At 41.4% G+C, this 24211-nt stretch overlaps 1 protein-coding gene across 4 annotated transcripts in view; it reads right to left on the bottom strand.

The window, feature by feature from the left end:
- PRDM5 (PR/SET domain 5) overlaps positions 1-24211 on the bottom strand; it is a 186725-nt gene that overhangs the window by 68226 nt on the left and 94288 nt on the right. For 3 of the 4 annotated variants that reach the window (XR_009757961.1, XM_061585206.1, XM_061585208.1), the window contains exons 9-10: positions 12370-12454; positions 10533-10690 (exon numbers count right to left, since the gene is read on the bottom strand). Coding sequence is in view for 3 of the 4 variants with exons in the window: in XM_061585206.1 (XP_061441190.1) it covers positions 10533-10690; positions 12370-12454 (243 nt within the window). In the remaining variant the exon portion in view is untranslated. The remainder of the gene's footprint in view (positions 1-10532; positions 10691-12369; positions 12455-24211) is intronic. The other variant, XM_061585207.1, reaches the window with a different exon arrangement.

Here is a 24211-nt window from a genome sequence, read left to right as displayed (position 1 = left end):
GTTATGTGGGAAAACATGATCAGTGCAACCATTTTAAAGATCTCAAGCCATCTTCTAAAGCCCACCTACAACGTGAGGTGGCTGCCTGATCTGTTAGAAAACCTGAAGAGGAATGTACAGGTAGCTCTGGGTCCAGTTACTTAAAGAGATTCTCTTCTGCATCATATTTGATAGAGAGACCTAGTCTTATCAGGGCTGTCCCAGATAACTGTGAGCTCTCTGGATGCAGTAGGGGTTTTTAATTATTTTGATTGCGCAAGGCGTAGTTGCCAAGAATATGTGTCTGTTTATTTGACACTGTGGCTTACCCATGAGGAGTGTCCAAACAAGCACTTCTGTTTATGGGCAATCTGTAGGGACACTACTGTAATTTCTCTCTCTGTCTTGTATCCCCCCTTTAATTCAGTAGCTGCTAATGTTTCCACAGTTAGTCGTTAAACATACAAGCCATCCATTTGGGGCAGGGATCAGCAAAGCCAGAAGCCCTTATTGTACAAAACCAGCTTGTTATCCTATGCTGCAACTTAGTGCTTGTATTATTATTATTTGTTACATTTTTATCTCACCCTTCCTCCAAAAAACTAGGGGCAATGTTCATACCTGTGGAGTAGATTGGGCTGAGAGAGTATGACTGACCTAAAGTCACTTAGTAAGCTTCATAGCTGAGCGAGCATTTGACCTCTAGTCTCCCTGGTCCAAGTTGGACATTTTACTCACAACACCACACTAGGTTTCATATTTTGTACTTTCAAGGGACTCTCCAACCTGACATGTATTCTGTGGAGCACCCTTCTGCCCGCTGTGGAACTCTTGTGCATTGTACAAAATTCTTCAGCATGTTGTAGGGTGTATAGTCAGTTCACACAGAGGGCTGTTGGGCTTTATTGTTGCTCTACATGAGAGCGCCTCCCCAGAACACACCCAAGGCTCTCATTTGGCTGCACAATGCAGGAGAAAATTGGTACTAGTGGGAAATCTTCCTCTCTGTGAAGGTTGGGTCATTACTGGTATTTTCATTAAGGAACCTGCGATATGTTTTCAAGCAAGTCCAGGGTCGTAGTAAACACCACCTGGAAGCCAATACCCTAGCTAAAATAATGTTCGCATCCCTTTTTACTTGTTCATGTGGTTACTTTTTCATGAAGTGACTATACCATGTGAGGGTCACATATTGAAAATGTCAGTTTCATGTGACAGCAAAGTCCACGTTCCCTCGTGTGAAAGATGCCAGATGTTGTCACATGAAGAACATAGAATCATAGAGTTGGAAGCCAAGCTCAGAAGCCAAGCCTCGAGCCTTGGCTTGGGGTGCCAGTTGTGAGGTGGAACACGCTCCCAGACAGTGATGGAAGGGAGGCAATAGCATCCTCCCATCCACGTCCAGCTCTCGCAGGATTGCCCACAATCCCAGGCAGTCTTGCGAGAGAACCTGAGGGTCAGAGCCAGACTCGGGCCTTTAAAAGGCCTCAGCCTGCTGAGTGCTGGTCTCTTTCTTCACTGCCAGCTTTTCTGCCCATCCTTGCTCAGTTTGTATTTAACTGGGTTGCTGGTTGACGGGGCCAGATAGGAATTTTTCCTCTCAACGAATCTGGCCCCAGTGTTGAGCAGGTTTTTCGCCTATCCCTCTGTGCAGTTGTTAGGCGTTCATTCACCTTTCACAACTTTAGGCATTGGGCATTGGGCAGGATCAGTCATAAGGGGGACCCCCATAAAGGGTCCAGTGGGGTCCATGATGGCCATGCTCCTAGTTTGGGAGTGTCGTCACCTCATCCAGCTCATAACCCTTCCCACTGGTTGGTCACAGGTGCCTTGGGTTCATGCCTCACTTCAGTTAAATGCAGATCAACTCCCAAGAATAGTTCCCAACTGCTTGTTGGTTGACTCAGCATTCCTGCAGCAAGGGCTGCCAGAATGAAGCGGATCCTTGCCGTACTGCCATGCCAACCCCACTTTACTTGCTCTAATCAATATAGTTGTGGCCCTACTTCACCCATAAACCTGTGTCTGTGTTATTCCCATTGCTAAAAGGGAGGTGCGACATGCTCCTACCACACAAGTCATCTAGTGCATTAGAATACATTGCTATACCTTCCCTGCTATGTGGTCATCTAGCCTTTTATTAAAAACCTCTAATGAAGGAGAGTCGCTCAGTTTCCAAGGTAATCTGTTCAATATTTGAACAGTTCACACTCAGAAAATTCTTCCAAACTTTTAGCTTGAAATCCCCTTTCTTGTAATTTCAATGTCTTGCCCATTCAAAAGTTCGCCACATGATGAAAGTTACTTCTTTAAAAAAAGTCACCTTGTGGTGATTTTACCATGTGAAAAAGTAACCTGAGAATCATCCTTAATCAGATCTTACAACAAGGGAATTAAAGGTATTTACTTTTCAAGCACCTTCTAACATGATGTTCACCTCAAAACCCAATTAGGGCTTTCTGCATAGAAAATAAACTGACAATGCCATACACACAATCTGGGGCCTCCCCATTTAGCCCACAGCATCTCCCCCTCATCCCGCGCCTGCTGCAATTCAGCTTGAAAAATGTTTTCTATTGCCTTCAATAGAATGATTTTTTTGTTGCCTAGTTGTGGCATGAGGGGCTGTTTTAGAAGGAGGCTAACTGTATCTGAGGAAGTAAGGATTAACAGCAGCCATTCCATCAGGCTATAGCAGAGGCAGAGAGATGGGACTGCAGGGTGTGTCCATTCACTCTGCTAAAAAAAAAAGCAATATTTTGGCTCCTCCTCTCTTTGAACTCTTTCCATGCCAGCTGGTCGTCATAAGAAATCTATTAACTAAGAACTAATAATACCCGAGTTTGCATTTTCTTCTTCCCTCCCAATCCCTTTTCCTTTTGTGTCACGTCTTTTATATTTAAGCCTGAGGTCAATGGCTCTCTTATCACTAACATTTGCAAGCAACTCTGAGAGTCTGTTTTGGCTGAACAGCAGGATAAAAACATTTTAAATAAATAAATAAGCAAGCCTTGTACTGGGTCCAATAAAAGGCTTTCTTCAAGACTAATTGTTGGGGGGGTGTAATGAGGAACAAAATATTGGGAATTTTAATCTTTGATTCACCTCAGTGAACCAGAGTTTGGAAAACCTGCAATAGCAAAGATTCCTGGGAAACAGCCTCTCCGTGACCTCTGAGTAGCTACATATCTTGAAAGCCTGAGGGTATGGACGCCTATGAAAATTTGGGGAATGTTGCCCAGTAAGAATCAGGTGCTCCTTTCAAACAAAGAAGCAGTTTGCATAAGATCTGTGATCTTAACCTTCAAGGGAAGACAGGATAATGATTGTCTGAAACTCAGGAATTTACAGCAGGGAGATTGCTGCTATTATCTGGGACTTCATTGGGGAATGGTTTCTGGAAAAAATCAAATTCCTTGACCAGTACTCCTAAACTCTTTCATTGTTATTTGTCACGTCCACATCTTCCTGGTCAGGTTCACACTGAGGCAAGTTTAGTTAGAAAAGTTATAAGACAAGAGGGGTTTGAATGGGTCAGCAGTTCCTTCTTCTGGAGGGCTCAACAGCTGCTTTTCTTATCAACGCTCCCCAGCATCTTTGGGACAATTTGCAGAACTTCAGAGCTAAGGATTTGGGTGAGATCTTTCAAATCTAGTGCTGGTTACACTAGGGCAGAGCTTTGGCTCATTGAGCTAGATAAGAAAGTCTCTCTCACACACAGCCTTAGACTTCTAGCAACTCTCCAGGAAAGGTATACACAACTTCTGGATTTCTTTCCTTTTATTTCTGTGTGGGTGAGCTTGATGTGAAAATGTGTGTAAGTTTAGTATCTTTGCTTTAATTTATCTAGTGTTGCTGAATGAATGAATAATAGAAAGCTGCTCATTGTTAATTGTAAACTGCAATATTTTTCTTTGTTTCTTCTCTTAATAAAACCACTCTTTATTTTACTTTCTGTGTATCTGTCACTGGGTTAAGGGTAGATTTAAACATATTGTGGGGTGACATGCGGATAACTCCAGCAAATGGTCCTGCTACACTCGCAATAGGGGAACTTGCATTTCTAGTGAGCTATGCTCATGAGGAAGTTCAAGGTGCATTCATAACAGTGTGAAGAAATGATCTTCCTGAAAAGATCACATACACTCCTCTGGCAATTAGGCTTGAAAAAGAGAAGGAAAAATGCTTTCCTTGAGCTTAATTGCTTGGGAGGGGGGAATGTGTATGCATGTGTGTATGCATATGTGCATGTGCTGTCTGTATGCATGTGGGATGGCCCATGGAATACCTATTAAAAAAAGATTTGGGTATCTGAAGGTTTTAAATGAGACTTTCAATGATATATCGCATTATACAAAAATGAAATGAAAGTGTGTACAATCAAGATGCTAATTGTTAGCTATCTTATCATTGGAGCACCACTGCAGTGCAAGTGCCTTGTATAGTACACATGGAGGACTAGGCCACCTTGAACTGAAATCAAATCCTTGTTGTGAAAATACCATGTTAAACCACATCAGTTACAGCACTGCCTAAACTTGGAAAATATTCAAACACACACTTCATGTCAGCCAAGTTTATCCTGACACTCTCACACCACCAGATTATGTATCCATAAAAAAATTATCCATAGGCGTCGAGGCAACCTCTGCCCAAAGAATATAAAAAGATCCTTTCAGAGGACACAATCCCTATGTCCTGTTTTTCATTAAATATTCTTAAGAAAAATAGTTCTAATATCAATTCAGTGTAAAGACCACAAGATTATCATGGATATATATTTGATGATATCAAATTCAAAAAAACATGTTTTCTGTTATATGTGTTGGGTTTTGCTCTTCTGACCAAGCTGTGGCTATTGCAGACTTACAACAAAGCTGCAAAACTATTCTGAGTTAGTGCCTTCCTCTGATGTGTTAGATGTGTTTTGGAATTTTAAATGTCTACTGTTAGGTATAACAGCTGGTATAGCACAGTGGGGAGGAGAGCCTGGCTGGGAGTCCAGAGTCTGTGAGTTCAAATACCCGCTCATGTCTCCTGGGTGTCAAGGGCCAGCTAAAGATCACCCCCACAGTGAGTGGCTCAGGGGTTACGGGCCCTGCCACCTGTGTAGCCATGGGCAAGCTGCATAGTCCCAAAGAGCCCAGTTGCCCCCCAGCTGGCAGTTGCAGTCAAGGAAGTCGCTGGCTTGTACAGCTGTGGCAAGCTGAGCAGGCCCTAGCCAGCTGGGGAGGACTAGCCTCAGAGGGAGGCAATGGTAAACCCCCTCTGAATACTGCTTACCATGAACACCCTATTCACAGGGTAGCCACAAGTCGGGATTGACTTGAAGGCAGTCCATTTCCATTTACTGTTAGGTATCTATGCAGGTCAAATCAGGCTAGAGTATTAGGGGATGCTGCTGCTCAGCATATCTTTGGTACAGTCCATCCATCCCACTACTGTGTGTAGTCTGACTGGGACCACATTCACACCATACATTTATTCCACTATTATTTCACTTTAAACAGTCATGGCTTCCCCCAAAGAATTCTGGGAAGGGTAGTTTGTGAAGGGTGCTAACAGCAGTTAGGAGACCCCTATTCCCCTCATAGACCTGCAATTCCCAGAGTTCCCTGGGAAGACAGATTGATTGTTAAACCACTCCGGTAATTGTAGCTCTATGAGAAAACAAGTCTCCTAACAATTCTTAGCATCCTTCACAAACTACCCTTCCCTGGATTCTTTGGGGGAAGGCATAACTGTTTAAAGTGGAATAATAGTGGAATAAGCGTGCAGTGTAAATGTGGCCTGGCAGCGACTCTCCAAAGTCATGGATAGAGATCTTTCCCAATTCAGCTAAAATTCTTTGACTGTATGCACCATACATGAAGCACATTTCTCCCCCCACCCCACTCCAAAGAATCCTGGGAGCTACAATTAGAACTCAACAAGCTACAGTATCCAGGATTATTTTTTTTTGGGGGGGGGGAAATAAGCTTTAAATATGTTTAAAATGTATGCAGTGTATGTAACCTTTAACTAGAACAGTGGCTCCCAAACCTTTCCCCCATGGACCATTTAGAAATTGCCGAGGGTCTTGGCGGACCACTTAATTGCCTTTTTATAGCAATTGTAATGCACTGTGCTAGATGTTGTATGATTTTTAATTGTATTTTTATTGCTTCTTTTATTTCTTGTATTGTATGCTACTGTATTACAATTTTTAACTGTAATACAATAAAATAGAGATGGAAAGTTCTGTCAATTTCATTTCTCACAGTTTCTCATTTTTCCAATCTTAAATTCAGTTTTCTACATTTCCGCAGTGATTTGTTGTTGTTGTTTTTAAAGAAAATTCTCTCACTTTTTAGTGGGAATTTCTCCTAATAAATATATTTTGCAAGCAATTCCTCATCATATCATGCATTTTGGTGTTATTTTCACTTGTATAATCATTTTTTGCATACTTTCCCCTAACATATGCATTTTTGTAAGCATTGGTTGGTTGGCAAACTACACTGCAAAATTTGAATACATGCAAATTTCAAAGAATGGCTGTGTTTCAGTTCTCGTATTGTTTCAGAGAGTGCAAAGTTGATAGTTTTAGTTTAAAATGTGAACTGAATTGAATTTCTCACCCATCCCAACAATAAAATACAAGAAATAAAGGAATCAGTAAAAGTACAATTAAAAATCAATATGAATATTTAACATAATGAATGTGTCATCTCCCATCTACAACCACAAATCCACAGACATGCCTGGACCACTTGAATGAAGCTCGCAGACCACTGGTGGTCCATGGACCACAGTTTGGGAACCCCTGATCTACAGCAAAGGAACTGAACCCCGTACACTCTAAAGCTAAAATATGGCTTTTCGCTACTTCTCACAGAGATTCTTTTGACAAGGACTTATGTCTATTATAGCCTTCCCCCAGTCTGGTGCCCTCCAGAGTTTGTTGGACTACAACCCCCATCATCCCTGATCATTAGCCATGCTATCTGGGACTGATAAGAGTTGTGGTCTAAAATTTCTGGAGGGCAGCATGTTGGGAAATACTACTTTAATATTTTCTGGGCCAAAGCTCAGACTTGGGAGATGCACAGTAACCAGGAGGATAAGTATGAACACATTGAACAGGTTTTTATAATCTATATTTTGTATTTCAATTTCTGTTTTGCAATATTTTATATCTTGTTAGCCTCTTAAGAAATTTCATTAACAATGTTATGTGGTATAAAAATGTTATAAATAAAATAAATAAATGTGCCCAATTACTCCAGGTAACTCCAGGGATTAATTGAAGGATTTCCAGGTAAGAGGATATAACTCATAAGCAGGATTGAAGCTCAGCCTCTTTTTTTTTTTTTTTACAAATAAAACATTTCCCAGAAGGTAGCACAACATGGGTACAAAAAGAGATTACAGTACCTTGGGTGGATGCTTCAGGCCTAGTTTTTACTGAGGTGGTGGTAAACCTATGTCAAGACAGTGCCACTTCAAACTATAGACGGGGGCTCACATGATCGAATGCTCCTCCATATATTATATATATAAAAAACAACCTGCATATGGAAAATTAGGTATTAGAGAAAAGGGTTGTAGTCTGTCCCTTTGACATGCTAGTTGCCTATATGTAGGGATTTGTTGTAGTTATCAAGGAAGGTTTGATCATGTGAGCCCCCACATACAGCCCAGGCAATGGTTTACCACTCAGTGTGAAGTAGGCCTGATGGTCAAAATAGATGTAAATGGGTCCACTGTTGTCTAATCATACAGATCTGCCTCATTCATATTTATAGGGAGAAGTACAGTCTAACTCTCACGTCAAAAATTGCACAAAGTGAGGGGAGTTGAACCTGCCCACCTACCATCTTACCTAATCATGGTCTGATGCTTCAGACACTCCTCAGCCTAGCTCACTTTTGGTATGAGAGCTAGACTAGTGACGAAGGGGAAGGAGGTAATGTGGGGAAACGAGATGCCTCCAGGGGAAGCCCCCTCACCGATATGAATCTATTACTTTCAACATTACGACAGCCTCCTCCACTATATATTTTTGAGTGGGGCAGTCATATAAATACAACCATTTCACATATCACATCTGCTTTGGACCTCAGTTACAAACAGCTTGTCAACTATGTGGGCCACAGCTCACTTGTATATTTAATTGTGCACAGTCAAGATAATTAGCAGGTAATTTCATTTCAGATGCTGTGCCTCAGCCGCTAGTGTGGATATATTCTTAGTTCAGAATTGTTAACTTCAAGTGTTAAAAATCTGAAAAGTCATAACCTTTCATTTCTGGGGTTAAAATAAAGAGGTTTAGTAAACTTAAGAGAAAACATATGAATTACAGTTCCCTTTCCCCTTACCATCTGGCCTCTGAGCTTTCAGCTCATATTGCTATCATGTTTCCAAGTCTTATCTCTGAAACCATAAGGGTTTAAAAGAAAGAGATAAAAAGCTGAGATTCTCAGGCTTCTGTGAGAGCCACTGTAGTTCATTTAGTGTAGCTGATGCCAATTCTTACATGCTTTTTTTTTTTTTTAAATAAGGAATGATTGCGTGTTTTGGAGGGTGGGGTTGTTTGCTTTTAAAAAAATTCACTCCTTAACGTTGTACAGACAGAGCTAACAAGTGTCTGAGCCTGGCTATAAGTCAGAGGAATGGCCCAACAGAATGTCCAGTTATTGGAGACATGAGGACTTCAGTACCCTGTTTAGTTTTCTACCCCTCTCCCTAACCTACAGATGCAGAATTAATTATGCAGAATGTACACTTTTGCTCAATCAGTGTAATTCATACAAGTTGCAGGAGTCAACTGTTCCTAGTGTTGGTGCATCCAGATTTTTTTTTTATTAGCACAGAATATTCTCAGACTTATTCTCACTCATTCAGATCAATGGTCTGCCATAGGTATAGGCAGGAAGTGGGCCATCATCCCTTGGTGAATCACAAGCCAATGTGCTGTGGGCCATCTTGCACTTGCAGCTTGTGGCAACTCTTACAAATGGAAGACTTGATGTACCTTGCTTTGAATCAAGTTAGGCTCTTTTTAAGCACATGTGCTTGTTCTACATCACTCAATGGAGATCAGTGATGCCTGGCTTTGTAAATTGAAAACACACTAGTGGACTACAAGAATTCCAGTTTTCAGAAACAGACAAACCATGCAGAATGAAGTGAGTCCACCCCTGATCTACTTAGTCCAATATTTTAACAAGCTTCAAATCCAGGTGCCCAGAGTCTGAGGCAGGGGTCCATCCCGGTTTTGTTGCTTGAGCTTTCCAAAATGGAAATGTCAGAATTTAATCCTCGCACCTCATACATAAAAATGCACTGATGTGAACGTACTTTCATTACTCTCAAAGCGATTCATAAGCAACGGGGGGACAAGGTCCACATTAGGTTTTGATCCTGAGCAAAATGCTTCAGTAATTTTAAATGAATGTTTTCCTTCAGGACACAAACATTGCAAAAGGGGGAGAAAAAAAATGTGTTTCTCTCTCTCTAATTCAAAGCTGACCACTCAGAATTTCTTTCATTCACTTTCATCTAAATGTATCCACTATGTTAAGTTGTATTTTTAAAAGAAGGTTACATATGTCAACTACGATCCTGATATGTACGCAAGCTAGTCAGTCTTTCAACAGACTCATGCATCCTGCCTGCGTTGGAAAGAACAGTCATCGTTGTTTCACCCTGCTAGAAGCGTTCTGGTTATTATTATTGCTTTCATATGATTTATGGCTGAAAACACAAAAGATGGTGCAAAGATCCGGTGCCAAATTCCCAGATGGCATATAACATGAGCCAAACTGTGAAAAATATGTAAGTATTGTTATATCTGTTTCATCAAAGTGTTGGGGTGAGGGAGGTAGTGGAGGGAAAGAGCAAGGGGGTTTCAAAGACTAAGCAGGAAACCAGCCAGATAATTTTTTACAGTCTTGCAATTTTGAAGCTGCAGCAGCAGTCAAGGGTGCAGCCATGCCATTGAAAATGTAACCCAGGGTCAAAAGTAATGACAGGCATTATCAAAATTAGGGCAGGCAGATTGGAGTTTAAATCACCCAGCCAGGAGTCATTTAGCGGAGACTGAATGTGAGGTCCCCCTATATTTTGGGGACAGAGTTTTTTCTGTTGCTGCAATCATATTTAACTGAAATATCAGTGCAAACTTTAATGGCTCTCCTGATAATGTCTGTCACAAAGATAAAGAATGACTGCAACATCACTATAGATTTCTATTATATATATATATTAAAGTTTTAAAGTTATTTTTAAAATATTCGTAGAGGAACAAAATCAAAACAAGTGTGCACTCAATTGAACTAGTTTGGGTTGATTAAAAAGAAAGAAACAATAACAAAGAACCCATTTAGTATCTTCATACTGAAGCTATCGCAATGGAACACTAGCTAATATATTTTGCAAGACCTGAAGCTCTTGTTTCTAAGCATGCCAAAGCGTACTGATCCATCACTAAAATGAGCAACAGCTGTAAATCTAAGCCTGGCAGAGCTGTAAACAACAACAGCAGAGTGGTTTTTTGTTTTTGTTTTTACCTTCTTGTGATTCTTGTAAACATTTCTGTGGGCAAATCCCTTTCCACAAAGCTTGCATTTATAGGGTTTATCTTCACTGTGTATTATTTTGTGTGCAGTCACTTGATCAAGTCGTTTGAAGGACTTATTGCAAACCTCGCAGGTGTAGGGGCGTTTTTCTGCAGAAAATGAGTGGGGGGACATTTAATCTCCTGTTTATACAGGGGTAGAAGATGAAAGGCAGAGAAAGCCATCTCTTTAGAGAGATTTCTGCAATGAAGTCAACCCAATTAAGATTAAACCAATTAGAAAGACATCTAACGCCCTTTATGTTGCACAGCTAAGTTGCTTCGTAAAAGATGAGCCATGGTGCATCTCGAGAAATTGGCATGTTCTTTGCAACAATCACGGCTAAAACTAAACTCTGATTAATTAGTTTAAATCAAAAGAGAATAACTTCAAAGAGGCAAAACCTACTGCCAGACTACAAATGTGAAAGAGGGCATGACAGTTTGAATGTTTTAAAACTTAACGATATACACAGCTTTTGTATAAGCTTTTGTGTTTCAGTTGCTAGTAACAAAGTATAATATTGTAATCCAGAACCCCAAAAGCCAGCTAGATGCCTCTGAGAGACAATTCTTATGTATGTGCTGGGAGGGTAAGAGTATTATTTGCTTGTTTAAACAAATGCACTTCAAGCATACAATGAAATGGAGATAGCCTCTAAACAAAAACAGTGTTTGCAATATTGAAACTCTGTTTTAAAGTATTTAGGCAGGGAACAGAAATTCATGCTTTGATTGGATTGGGTGCACTTTTATCCAATTATTGAGTGAAAGATGTGGAAATGCCAGTGCTTAATGAACAGAAATAAGTGGCAGAGTCTGATCAGACAATACAGTGTTTCTTGCAACTACTACACAGGGTTTCCTCTGCCAGTTCCATCAAGATCCAGGCGGGATGAACTGTTGGTATGGAGTGCCTATTCATGCTACTGCCTGAAGGTTTATATGGTCTGCTTTAGAGGCAACAGAAAAGTCTTGCTGATACCTAGATACCAATCAAGGTGCCTTCTCCTTTATCTCAGCCCTTGCAATGTCAGTCCAGGAAAAAAGCAATCACTACAAGCCATCTCTGCATGATTTGCATTATTTTCCTCCATGCAATGAGCCCACTAGGACTTTTTTTTTAAAAAAAAAGAAACCAGTTTGATTAAGTTTCAAGACAAATGATCATGATGCAAGGAAATGATAAGGGTGTCCAAGAAGGGGAGAGGACGTGGGGAAGCAGGAGGCTATATAATACATTTTGGGTTTTCTAGAAGGGAATGCACAACCCATTAATTGTAAAGTATTAGGATTAAAGTTAATCCTAATTAAGGATTAGGAAAGCCACAAACCATTTAAACCAGTCATTTCAGTTAAATCATTTTAGGCAGCCACAACTCCAAGCATACTTACAATGGAAGCAAGTGTAACAAGAAAGGTATTTAGGGCTGCAGCATCTCTCTTATTCATGTCAGTAGTCACCTTAAATCAGGGATAGAGAACTTGAACCTCTCCAGATGTTGATGGACTACAACTCCCATTATCCCTGACTACTGACCATCCTAGAATGAGGCTGATGAGCACTGTAGTCCAACAACATCTGGAGGATCAAAGGTTCCCCATCCTGGGTCTTAAATCCAAGTAAACCCAACTTAACTAGGCTGTGCAACCAACTACTCAATAGCCTCATTAGGTCCACCTTTTTGTTAATTAACCCCAAGCCCCATACAACAACAACAAAATCTATACAAGGGCAATTCAAGCTGATATGTGAAGTTTGATTTCATGGTGAAAAGAAGGGGTTTTACCTGAATGAGTAATCATATGGCGTTTTAGCTGGTTAGCCGAAATAAATTTCTTGTCACATTCCTGACACTCAAAGATCTCATGAATCTGCAATGCAAGTATTTAATGATAATTAAGTATGTGTTTTACACAAGATCACACATCGTAAGATACAAAAGAACATCTCAAAACAGGCTGTAATTATTCCTTAGCTTAGAGCTATGCTATACTCATGGATGCACTTCCTTCCTCAATTCCCTTGCTTAACAACCACATCTCCAAAATTAAATGTTCATTCCAATGAGCAAAAATTACCAGAGTCCACAATCCATAACCCATTTTTTTAACAGTTACATCAACATTAATAGGACTACTCTGGCATATATTTCAACCCCAAGAAACATTCTTTCAGAATAAACGACATGTAATTTTTTATACATAACTGTTATTCTGCTAGTATAAAGCTTAAAAATATATAGAGAACTTTTCAATAATGTGCATTGACTTCTAAGAAGAATGTAATTGACGTCTAATGCACTCATCAACACTGCAATTCAGTTCACACTTACCTGGGAGTAAGCCCCATTAAATATAATGCCAGTTATTTCTCAGTAAATATACATACGAATTGCACTATAAATCATTCTTCTGGTTGCTATAATAATTTTCAAACAGCAATGATTTTAAAATTGTAAATATAACTCTTACACTTCTTTGAGATCTAAACCTCTGGACAAAGATGTCTCAAAACACTAACTGGACTGAATTGCTTGGGCCTAACCAAAACCTGTGTAGCCTGAAATGAACATATTTCTTCATTTTTGAAAAGTAAAAGTTTCAGAAATCTTCATTTGTCTAATTGAACAGGACAAAAGTGCATTTACAGAACTTTCTAAAAGTGAACTTGGCATAGAATAACATTAAAATTGTGGGTGATACCCAGCTAGGTCACACTCAGAATATGGCTTTAAGTAGCACTGGTCCATGTATCAATGGGTCTACTCTAAATCCCCCTCTAGGATGCACACCTTAACATGGTGAGGGGGTTTGAGAGTATTGAAGAAGCTGAGAGCAATGCCGTCAGGAGTCTAGACCAAGAGACTAGACTCCTAGCAGGGGCACACACGGCGGAATGGTCAAAGCTGAAACACCAGACTTAGATGCATCCAAACTCAGAGGAAGGCAACGGTAAACCACCTCTGAATTTATTTATTTATTTATTTTATTTAATTTATATACCGCCCTAAGCCAAAAAGGCTCTCTGGGCCGTGTACATAGAGGATAAACAAGAAAATATATGAATAGAACAAATATAAGAAAATCAAAAAGCAAAACAAACAAAGAACAGAAACCAAACAACATCAGAACATACCAGCAATGAAACACTGTTTTAAAATACACTACAAAACAATTTCTTTAAAAAGAATATTTAAAATTTTTAAAATGCCTGGGAGTATAAAAAGGTTTTCACCTGGCGCCAAAAAGATAGCAGCGTCGGCGCCAGACGTACCTCATCGGGGAGACTATTCCACAATTCGGGGGCCACCACCGAAAAGGCCCTGGATCTAGTCACCGCCCTCCAAGCTTCTCATGTGATGGCACTCGGAGGAGGGCCTTAGATGTCGAGTGCAGTGTACGGGTAGTTTCGTATTGGGAGAGGCGTTCCACCAGGTATTGCGGTCCCATGCCGTGTAGGGCTTTATAGGTCAAAACCAGCACTTTGAATTTAGCCCGGAAACAAATAGGAAGCCAGTGCAGATGGGCCAGAACAGGTGTTATATGAGCGGACCGTCTGGTCCGCGTCAATAGTCTGGCCGCTGCATTCTGGACTAACTGTAGTTTCCGAACTATCTTCAAGGGCAGCCCAACGTAGAGCGCATTGCAGTAGTCCAATCTAGAAGTTACCAGAGCGTAAACAACTGAGGCGAGGTCATCACTGTCCAGATAGGGACGTAGCTGGGCTACCAATCAAAGATGGTAGAAAGCGTTCTGTGCCACCAAGGCCACCTGGGCCTCGAGAGACAAGGAAGGATTGAAAAGAACTCCCAAGCTACGAACCTGTTCCTTCAAGGGGAGTGTAACCCCATCAAGAACAGGATGAACATCCTCCATCTGGGCAGTGAAGGCACTCACCAGCAGCGTCTCGGTCTTGTCTGGATTGAGCTTCAGTTTATTAGACCCCATCCAGTCCATTATCGCGGTCAGGCAACGGTTTAGCACGTTAACAGCCTCACCTGAAGAGGATGAAAAGGAGAAATAGAGCTGCGTGTCATCAGCATACTGATGACAACGCACCCCAAAACTCCTGATGACCGTACCCAGCGGCTGCATGTAGATGTTGAAAAGCATGGGGGACAGTACCGATCCCTGCAGGACTCCACAACGGAGAGTCCAGGGTGTCGAGCAGTGTTCCCCAAGCACTACCTTCTGGTGACGACCCACCAAGTAGGAGCGGAGCCACTGCTAAGCAGTACCCCCGACTCCCAACTCCGTGAGTCTCCCCAGAAGGATACCATGGTCGATGGTATCAAAAGCAGCTGAGAGATCAAGGAGAATCAACAGAGTCACACTCCCCCTGTCCCTCTCCCGACAGAGGTCATCATACAGGGCAACCAAGGCTGTTTCGGTGCCAAAACCAGGCCTAAAACCAGATTGAAATGGATCAAGATAATCAGTGTCATCCAAGAGCTCCTGGAGCTGGCCGGCAACCACCCATTCCAGGACCTTGCCCAGGAACGGAACATTCGCCACAGGTCTATAGTTGTTCGGGTTATCTGGGTCCAAGGAGGGTTTCTTCAGGAGTGGTCTCACCACCACCTCTTTTAGGCAGTCAGGGACCACTCCCTCTCTTAAACAGGCATTTATTACCTCCTTGGCCCAGTCGGCGGTTCCGGACCTGCTAGCTTTCACCAGCCAAGAGGGGCAAGGGTCCAGAACAGACGTGGTCGCCCGCACCAGTCCAAGGATCTTGTCAACATCCTCGAGCTGCACCGACTGGAACTCATCCAATAAATGGGGACAAGACCGTGCTCTGGATGCTTCATTAGGACCAACTGCTATAATATTGGAGTCTAAGTCCCGATGAATGCAAGCGATCTTATCTTGAAAATGCCTGGCAAATTCATCACAGCGGGCTACAGATGAATCTATAATGTCCCGAGGGCCAGAATGTAAAAGCCCTCGTACAATTTTAAAAAGCTCCGCTGGGCCGGAGAGTGATGACTTAATAATATCAGCAAAATATCTCTTTTTTGCTACTCTCACCGCTACTATATACTGTTTTGAACAGGCACTTACCAAGGCATAATTACATTCATCAGGAGTCCGCCTCCATCTGCACTCAAGCCTTCTCCGCTCTTGCTTCATCGCTCTCAGCTCCAAGGTATACCATGGAGCTGTATGAGCTCTGCAAGGGAGAGGGCGCATGGGAGCGATCGTGTCAACCGCCCGGGTCATTTCCATATTCCACAAATCAACCAGGGCTTCAACAGGAGCGCCAGTCTTCTCAGTTGGAAAAACCCCCAGAGCCCTTTGGAAACCCTCAGGATCCATTAGTCTCCGGGGGCGGACCATTTTAACAGGTCCCTCGCCCTTGCGGAGGGAAAGGGTCGCTGTGAGCCTAAACCTCAGCAAGCAGTGATCTGTCCATGACAATGGTATAGATGATAAGTCCCCAACCTCCAGAACACCATCTCCATGTCCAGTGGCGAAGATCAAATCAAGGGTATGTCCCGACACATGTGTCGGGCCAGTAACAAATTGAGACAGCCCCATGGTCGTCATGGAAACCATGAAGTCCTGAGCCGCCCCAGATAAAGCAGTCTCGGCATGGATGTTGAAGTCCCCCAGTACCAATAGTCTAGGGGACCGCAACAGTACCTCCGAGACTACCTCTGTCAGCTCAGTTAGGGAATTTGTTGAGCAGCAAGGCGGGCGGTACACCAACAAAATTCCCAGTCTGTCTCTCTGGCCCAACACAAGGTGGAGACATTCCAAGCCAGTCGTCACTTGGACAGGGTGCTTGGTGAGTGAGCAAGAACTCCTATAGACCACAGCAACCCCGCCTCCCCAACCTTCGGTTCTACCACAATGCTGAACCATATACCCAGGTGGGCAAATCTGGGAAAGAGCAACTCCTCCCTGGTCACCCACCCAGGTCTCAGTTATACAGGCCAGGTCGGCAGCTTCTTCCACAATCAGATTGTGAACAAGAGAGATCTTATGACATACCGACCTGGCATTTAATAACAGCATGTGGAGATCCGAAGGCTGACTGACAAAACAACCAGCAGTCCTGGGGATGTGAGGAGAACCGGAACAAGTCACAGGCACTATTTGTCTGGGACAAGTTCCCCTTACCTGGCACGTTCTCCTCACAACACCGTACCTCCCATTACCTGTCACTACGCTAATTGGGGCCCCCGAAATTCTCCCCGAACGATGTATAATACTCTCCCCCAGGCACATATTAAATAACTAAAACTCACAAATACACACACACTGGGTAACATTCACACCAGACAATACGTATTAACACAATACACGCAAAAATTCATACATACACACACACACACATCATTAACTCAGGCAATAAAATTCACACTATACAGCCAATCAATTAATTACATAACGACAAAACAACAAAACTTCCAAATAAAAACATAAATACCAACCAACTCAATCATTCATACAAACACCATACACATTCAACCATTAATTACATCTAGGTGGCAACAGTGAGTTAAAATGTTGCAATCTCAAAGGCCGCAGCTAAGTTGGCAACAGTAGCCGCACTTAAAGATACAGCAACAACAAAATAATGGCAGGACAGCGATGAGACAAAAATGAAAGCAGCGACAGCATCCCAAAGCAATAAATGCGTCGCTCAACGCCTCCAGGACAAGCAGCCTCCGATGGTAATGATGGGCAGACTGGTTAAAAACCAGCGATGGTAAAACAGCGTCCAAGTAACCTACAGCGACGTTGGAGAGTGCAGCAAGGCAGGAGAGCAAGACGAACGGCAGCAGGGCAAAGCGCAAGCGGCAACAACGGCACCCACAACGCCAGCGAGCCAGGTGCGAGGCCACCGCAACCAAAGTCAAAGGTCCGAAGAAGAGCAGCGACAACAGTGGCGGAGGCACTCCCGCAGCGGCAGCAAGCAGCAACAAGCAGCAAGCGGCGAACGACAGCAGCACACAATCCGCCGGAGCGCGGCACAGCAACCCGGAACACAGACACAACGGCAGCAGGACCAACGCAACTGGAGACCGCGGCGCCACGGAGACGAAGGCCGCAACGACGACAAACCGAACCTCACCCAGTCACACTCGGCCCGCGACCCTCCACCAAAGCACCAGCAGTCAGCCCGAAACCATGAAAACCCTATGAACAGAGTATCCAAAATGCAACATGAGATAGTGCTGGAAGAAGAGACCCCCAGGTCAGAAGGCACTCAACGACCTACTGGGGAAGAACAAAGGACAAGTACGAGTAGCACTGTGACTAATGACGCAGCTGGGTCAAAGCTGAAAGGAAGCTCAAGAGGCTGATGCACGATGCGAAAGGAGAGTCCGGAGTTGTACGACGCACACAGTAGGAACATGTGAGAAGCATGAACCAGGGAAGTTAGAAATTGTCAAGCAAGAAATGGAATGTATCAACATTACAATACTTGGCGTGAGTGAATTAAAATGGACTGGAATGGGACATTTTCAATCAGGCAACTACAAAATCTTTTATGCAAGAAATGAGAAATTAAGAAATGGGGTTGCTTTAATGAGAAGTGATGTAGCAAAAGCAATTAGGAGCTACAACGCAAGGTCTGAGCGAGTGATATCAATGAGATTAAACAGGAAACCTATTAACATAACCATCATCCAAGTCTATGCTCCAACGGCAAATGCAGAAGAAGAGGAATTGGACAGATTTTACACAGAAGTACAGGAAGAAATTGACCCACCAAAACAAGGCGTGCTGATAATCATGGGGGACTGGAATGCAAAAGTAGGGAACAGAGAAGAACTAGAACTTGTGGGGAAAGGGGGCTTAGGAGAAAGAAATGAAGGAGAAAGACTTATTGAATTCTGTGAAGCCAGTAATTTGTTTCTTGCGAACACATTTTTGAGCAACCAAAAAGACGACTGCACACGTGAACATCCAAATGGTCAATATAGGAATCAAATTGATTATGTAATTGGTAACAGAAGATGGAGAAGTTCCATACTTTCTGCGAAAACAAGACCAGGAGCAGACTGCGGTACAGATCATGAACTGGTCATATCAAAACTCAGAGTAAAGCTAAAGAACAACAACAAAACAATCACAATGCCAAAATGTAATTTAAATAACATCCCAGAAGGATATAAAGATCAAATAAGGAACAGATTTCAGGCTTTAAACTTAGTTGACAGAGAACCAGAAGAACTATGAAGTCAGAGACATTAGCAGGGAAGAATGCAAAAAGACAATACCTCTCATTAAAAAGAGAGAAAGACCGCAATGGATGACTGAAGAAACTCTTACAATGGTTAAAGAGAGAACAAAAGCAAAAGCAAAAGGAGATAGAAACATGGTCAGAACCCTAAATGCAACAATACAGTGACTAATACATAGGGACAAAGAGAACTATTACAATAGTTATTGTACAGAAATAGAAGAGGACAACACAAAGGGAAGAACAAGAGCCCTATTCCAAAAGATTAGAGAAATGAACGGGAAATTTAAACCACAAGTAGGGATGTTGAATAATCAACAGGAGAACACACTGACTGACCGAGATGACATAAAAGAAAGATGGAAGCAATACACTGAAGAACTCTACAAAAGAGATGCCCGGATGACAGATTCATTCACAGAGGAACCATATGATGAAGTACCAGACATTTTAGAATGTGAGGTGAAAGCTGCTCTCAAAATACTTGGAAGAAACAAATCACCAGGAACAGATGGCATACCAATAGAGTTGCTACAAGCTACTGAGACTGAATCTGTCCAAATTTTGACAAAAATTTGTCAAAAAATATGGAAAACTAAACAGTGGCCCACAGACTGGAAGCATTCAATATACATCCCAATTCCAAAGAAAGGGGATCCCGGGGAATGCAGTAATTATCGAACTATTGCCTTAATATCTCATGCAAGTAAAGTAATGCTCAAGATTCTACAACAAAGGCTCTTACCATATATGGAGCGAGAAATGCCAGACGTCCAAGATGGATTTAGAAAGGGAAGAGGAACCAGAGATCATATCGCAAACATATGCTGGATAATGGAACGGAGCAAGGAATTTCAGAAGACAATCATCCTGTGCTTTATAGATTACAGCAAAGCCTTTGACTGTGTAGATCATGAAAAACTATGGAATGCTTTAAAAGAAATGGGGGTGTCACAGCATCTGATTGTCCTGATGTGCAACCTATACTCTGGACAAGAGGCTACTATAAGGACAGAAACCGATTGGTTCACCAGACAGGGGGGTATTTTATCACCCTATTTGTTTAATCTATACGCAGAACATATCATATGGAAAGCAGCATTGGACCATGAAGGACGTGTGAAAATTGGAGGGAGAAATATCAATAATTTAAGATATGCAAAAGATACCATACTACTAGGAGAAACCAGTAATGATTTGCAACGAATGCTGATAAAAGTTAAAGAGGAAAGCACAAAAGCAGGACTACAGCTGAACATTAAGAAGAATAAAGTAATGACAACAGAAGATTTATGTAATTTTAAAGTTGACAATGAAGACACTGAACTTGTCAAGGATTATCAATACCTCGGCACAGTCATTAATCAAATGGAGACAATAGTCAAGAAATCAGGAGAAGGTTAGGACTGGGGAGTGCAGCTATGAGACAACTAGAAAAGGTCCTCAAATGCAAAGATATATAACAACACTAAAGTCAGGATCATTCTGACCATGGTATTCCCGATCTCTATGTATGGATGTGAAAGTTGGACAGTTAAAAAGGTTGATAAGAGAAAAATCAACTCATTTGAAATGTGGTGTTGGAGGAGAGCTTTGCTCATACCATGGACTGCGAAAAAGACAAATTGGTGCTAGAACAAATTAAACCAGAACTACCATTAGAAGCTAAAATGATGAAACTGAGGTTATTATACATTGGACACATAATGAGAAGACCTGATTCACTAGAAAAGACCATTAACGCTGGAAAAAACAGAAGGGAGTAGAAAAAGGGGAAGGCCAAACAAGAGACGGATTGATTCCATAAAGGAAGCCACAGACCTGAATTTACATGATCTGTACAGGGTGGTTCATGACAAATGCTATTGGAGGTCACTGATTCATAGGCTCATCATAAGTCATAATCGACTTGAAGGCACATAATTCTAAATATGACTAAGATTGGATATCACCCTTTGTGTTCAAAACTACATGGTACATTTCTCATCTTTCACTACATTTTGCGGTTTTCTTCTGCTGTCCAAGAAATGTATTCTTCCAAATATTGCTGCAAACCTTTACGTGTGTTTCTATCTAAGAGAAACACATTTTTCATTCCAAAGAGACCTTTGTGTAATTTGAAACTCATCAAATGGACAATGTTTAATATAACTAAATGTCTGCTCCAAATTCTCACCTCCATGTTAGGTCTGGACAGGAAGGTAGTGCCATAAGCTTGGCACAGTGTCATAAGCATCACGCCCTGATACAGGATTCTTCTTGTTTTCTCAAATATGTAGGCTTTGTTTGGAGTACCACTAAAACATGGTTTAGCATTATCAGAATGATCCACAGCAAACTCAGACTCATGTATTCCCCCCCCCATCTTCCCCTGGAGCAACTATAAGGGCAAATTCAGAAGTTTATAGTTGTTAGGGTATTGGACTAGGACCTGGGAGACCAGGGTTTTAATTCCCACTTGTCCATGAAGCTCATTGGGTGACTTTGGGCCAGTCACTGCCTCTCAGCCTAACCTACCTCACAGGATAGTTGTGGGAATTAAATGAGAGGGGAGAACCATGTACGCCACCTTGAACTCCTTGGAGAAAAGGTGGGATGGATGGACGTAGATAACCACCACTTGTTGTCAGATCCAAGCCCAGACAAATGGTTGTTAATCTTAACTATAGTTTGTTGGAACAAGCCAGACAGAAATTTTAGGATTTAGACTTAACTCTAAACTGACAATAATCTGAACTGGAAGCTTCTAATCTCCTTTGCACAGAAGAAGAAGGGGAAAACAAGTTTATTCATGTAATGCTAAACCATGGTTTAGCTAACACAGTCATAGAATGAGGAAGCAAGCAAGCATTCATGGAGGCTAAGGGCATCAATGGCTACTACCCATGATGGCTATGTACTATCTCCAATGCTGGAGGCAATACACTTCTGAATACCAGTTGCCAGGAATCACAAGTAGGGAGAATGCTGTTTGCAGGCTTCCCATAAGCATGTGGTTGGCTACTGTGGGAACATATGGGCCTTTGGTCTGATTCAGCAGGGCTCTTCTTATGTTACATCTTGAACACTAGTAGGTCTAAATATTATGTTTTCACCCCTTGCCCAATAGTCATCTGAAGGGTGAACAGTTATAGAATTTTTGATCTTAATGGTATTCAGTTGATTGCATCAAATAGTATTTTGCTTTAGAAATATTCCTTGTATGTCTGAGAGCAGAAGTCTATTATTGTGTCTCCTATATGAAATTCAGTGGGAAGCTTCATTTCTAATCATCTCTCGTGTCACAAATGGGGATGGAACAGACTTCCCGGAAGGATTGCTCCGCCTGTGGCTGCCTCTGAGATGAGCTCTGTCTCAGAGGAAGCTTTTTTCAGTTTAAAATCAGTCAAAAGGGAACTTTGACTGGTATAAATGTTCTCCCAGGCAAGGGTGAACCGAAGATTATCCACAGAAACTTCGTTAGGCTGTCGGTGGCTGGAATTGATCAGGAATTCCCTGGGAAAAGAAGGCATACCTAGCAGCCGAGGATGGAGTTAGGACTTCCAGCAAGCTGGGCTGAAAAAAAAGAGAGACGTTTTTTCTTTTAAACGATCCACAACGGGCGAGCTTTCTTCTGTCTAATCTTATCATTTGGCTTAAATTACTACAGTAAAAGAGATTTGTTTAAGAATCAGAAATCAAGATACCTGGGTGAGTTACACTTCTCTCTTTTATACAAGGAATTAAGGAGGAGGAAAGAAAATTTAAAAAGCTTATCTTATTTTTTATGGCAAAAAGCTGGCCTGAATTTGGAAACTATAAAGATTAAAACGGATGAGGGGCAACTTACCCGAAGAGAAAATCTGATCTAGATGATTATTCGATTGATATATGTCTGGGACTACTTTTTCTTGGACTACTTTCTTTAGACGAATCTGCTGTTTGTGTATGTTACTAATTGTTTGGAGTTGTGAACCAAATTCGTTTTGCATTCTTGGATGTGCGGGAGATAAGAACTGTGCTGGCCAGATGATGTCAACAGGCCTGGAATATTAACTCCCTTATTGCTGGAAAAAGAAGCAAATTACTCTTTGCTTGGGAATTGTGGCTATATTGGAAATTTGAAGGGTTTTTTCTTCAGCTTTAAGAATGACAATCAAAGAAGTGGTAGAGACCCTGGATGTATCCCTGGAAGGGTTTTCCCCTCTGGATATGTTTCAGAAGATAATGGATGAGATTAAGATAACGAAACAAGAACTGGGACAGAGTAGACAAGAGATGGCAACTGAATTTGGTAAAGTGAAACAGGAGTTGAAAGAAATAAAGGATTATATGAGAAAAGGAGCAGATGGACAAGCAATAGAAGATGAAAAAGAAATTAAAGGGAAGGAGAAAATTCTGGAGATTGGATCAGATATATCAAATGTGGAATTGGAAAAAGATTTGGACTTTATGGCAAAAATTAAAGGGAGGATGCAAGTCCTGGAGATTGGAACAGATATATCAAGTGTGGAACTGGAAAAAGATTTGGAGTTTGTGGATCCTGGAGATAAAGATTACTGTTTGGAATTCGGCGTTGTCCCTGGAGAAATTGATGAAGATATCAGAGATAAAGTTATCAATGCTTCGATGGAATTTCTGGACTGGAATGATTTGATGGAACTTGAAAAAGAGAAAATTTATAGAATTAATTCCAGATATGTGACAATGGAAAAACTCTCAAGAGATGTGCTAGTGCATTCGTAAAAAAGAGGAACAGAGATATGACTTTACAACAATATTTCAGCAACACATTCAGAATTGACGGCAAGGAAATATTTGTGATGAAGGAAATTCCCATCAGACTCTTACTATATGACTATAACTATGACAGCAAGATTATTATGGGTGCAAGGATGGAAGTTGGAAGATGGAATTAACACTGATAATGGAAAAATGGCTATTGAAATTACTGGACCTAGCAGACTTGATGAGATGGATTAATTGACATGTTTATTTGGAGAAAAATCGATGGATATATTTCTCAAGGAATGGAAACCTCTCTTTGACTTTTTGCGGAAAGAATAAAGTGATGTTAATGAGATTTGATGATTAATTAAGATAACTACTGGAGGAAAGTGATTTTGTAATATATTAAGAGACAGGTTTATTATATATCATAGACCTATAACTGATCTGCAACAAATCGGAAGTCAACATTTTATTTTATAGTTTAATCTGTTTCTTTCTTGTTTTGTTTTGTTTTGTGTTTGAAAATTTGAATAAAATTAATGAAAAAACAAATGGGGATGGAACTTGCCTAAAACCATTTTTACTTAGAGGAAGAATGCAGAAGATGATATAATTTTGATGTATCTCACCATAGATAAATCCTTATGAATAAGCCCTTGGTTCTTCCAACCTTTTACATGTTCATTCATGTAAGAGAGATTGCTGAGAAAAAGCAATTTCTA

This window comes from Rhineura floridana, chromosome 9, assembly GCF_030035675.1.
Source record: "Rhineura floridana isolate rRhiFlo1 chromosome 9, rRhiFlo1.hap2, whole genome shotgun sequence".
NCBI lineage: Eukaryota > Metazoa > Chordata > Lepidosauria > Squamata > Rhineuridae > Rhineura > Rhineura floridana.
Note: the sequence above shows the minus strand (reverse complement) of the source record. Positions and strands in the feature narration are given on the sequence as shown.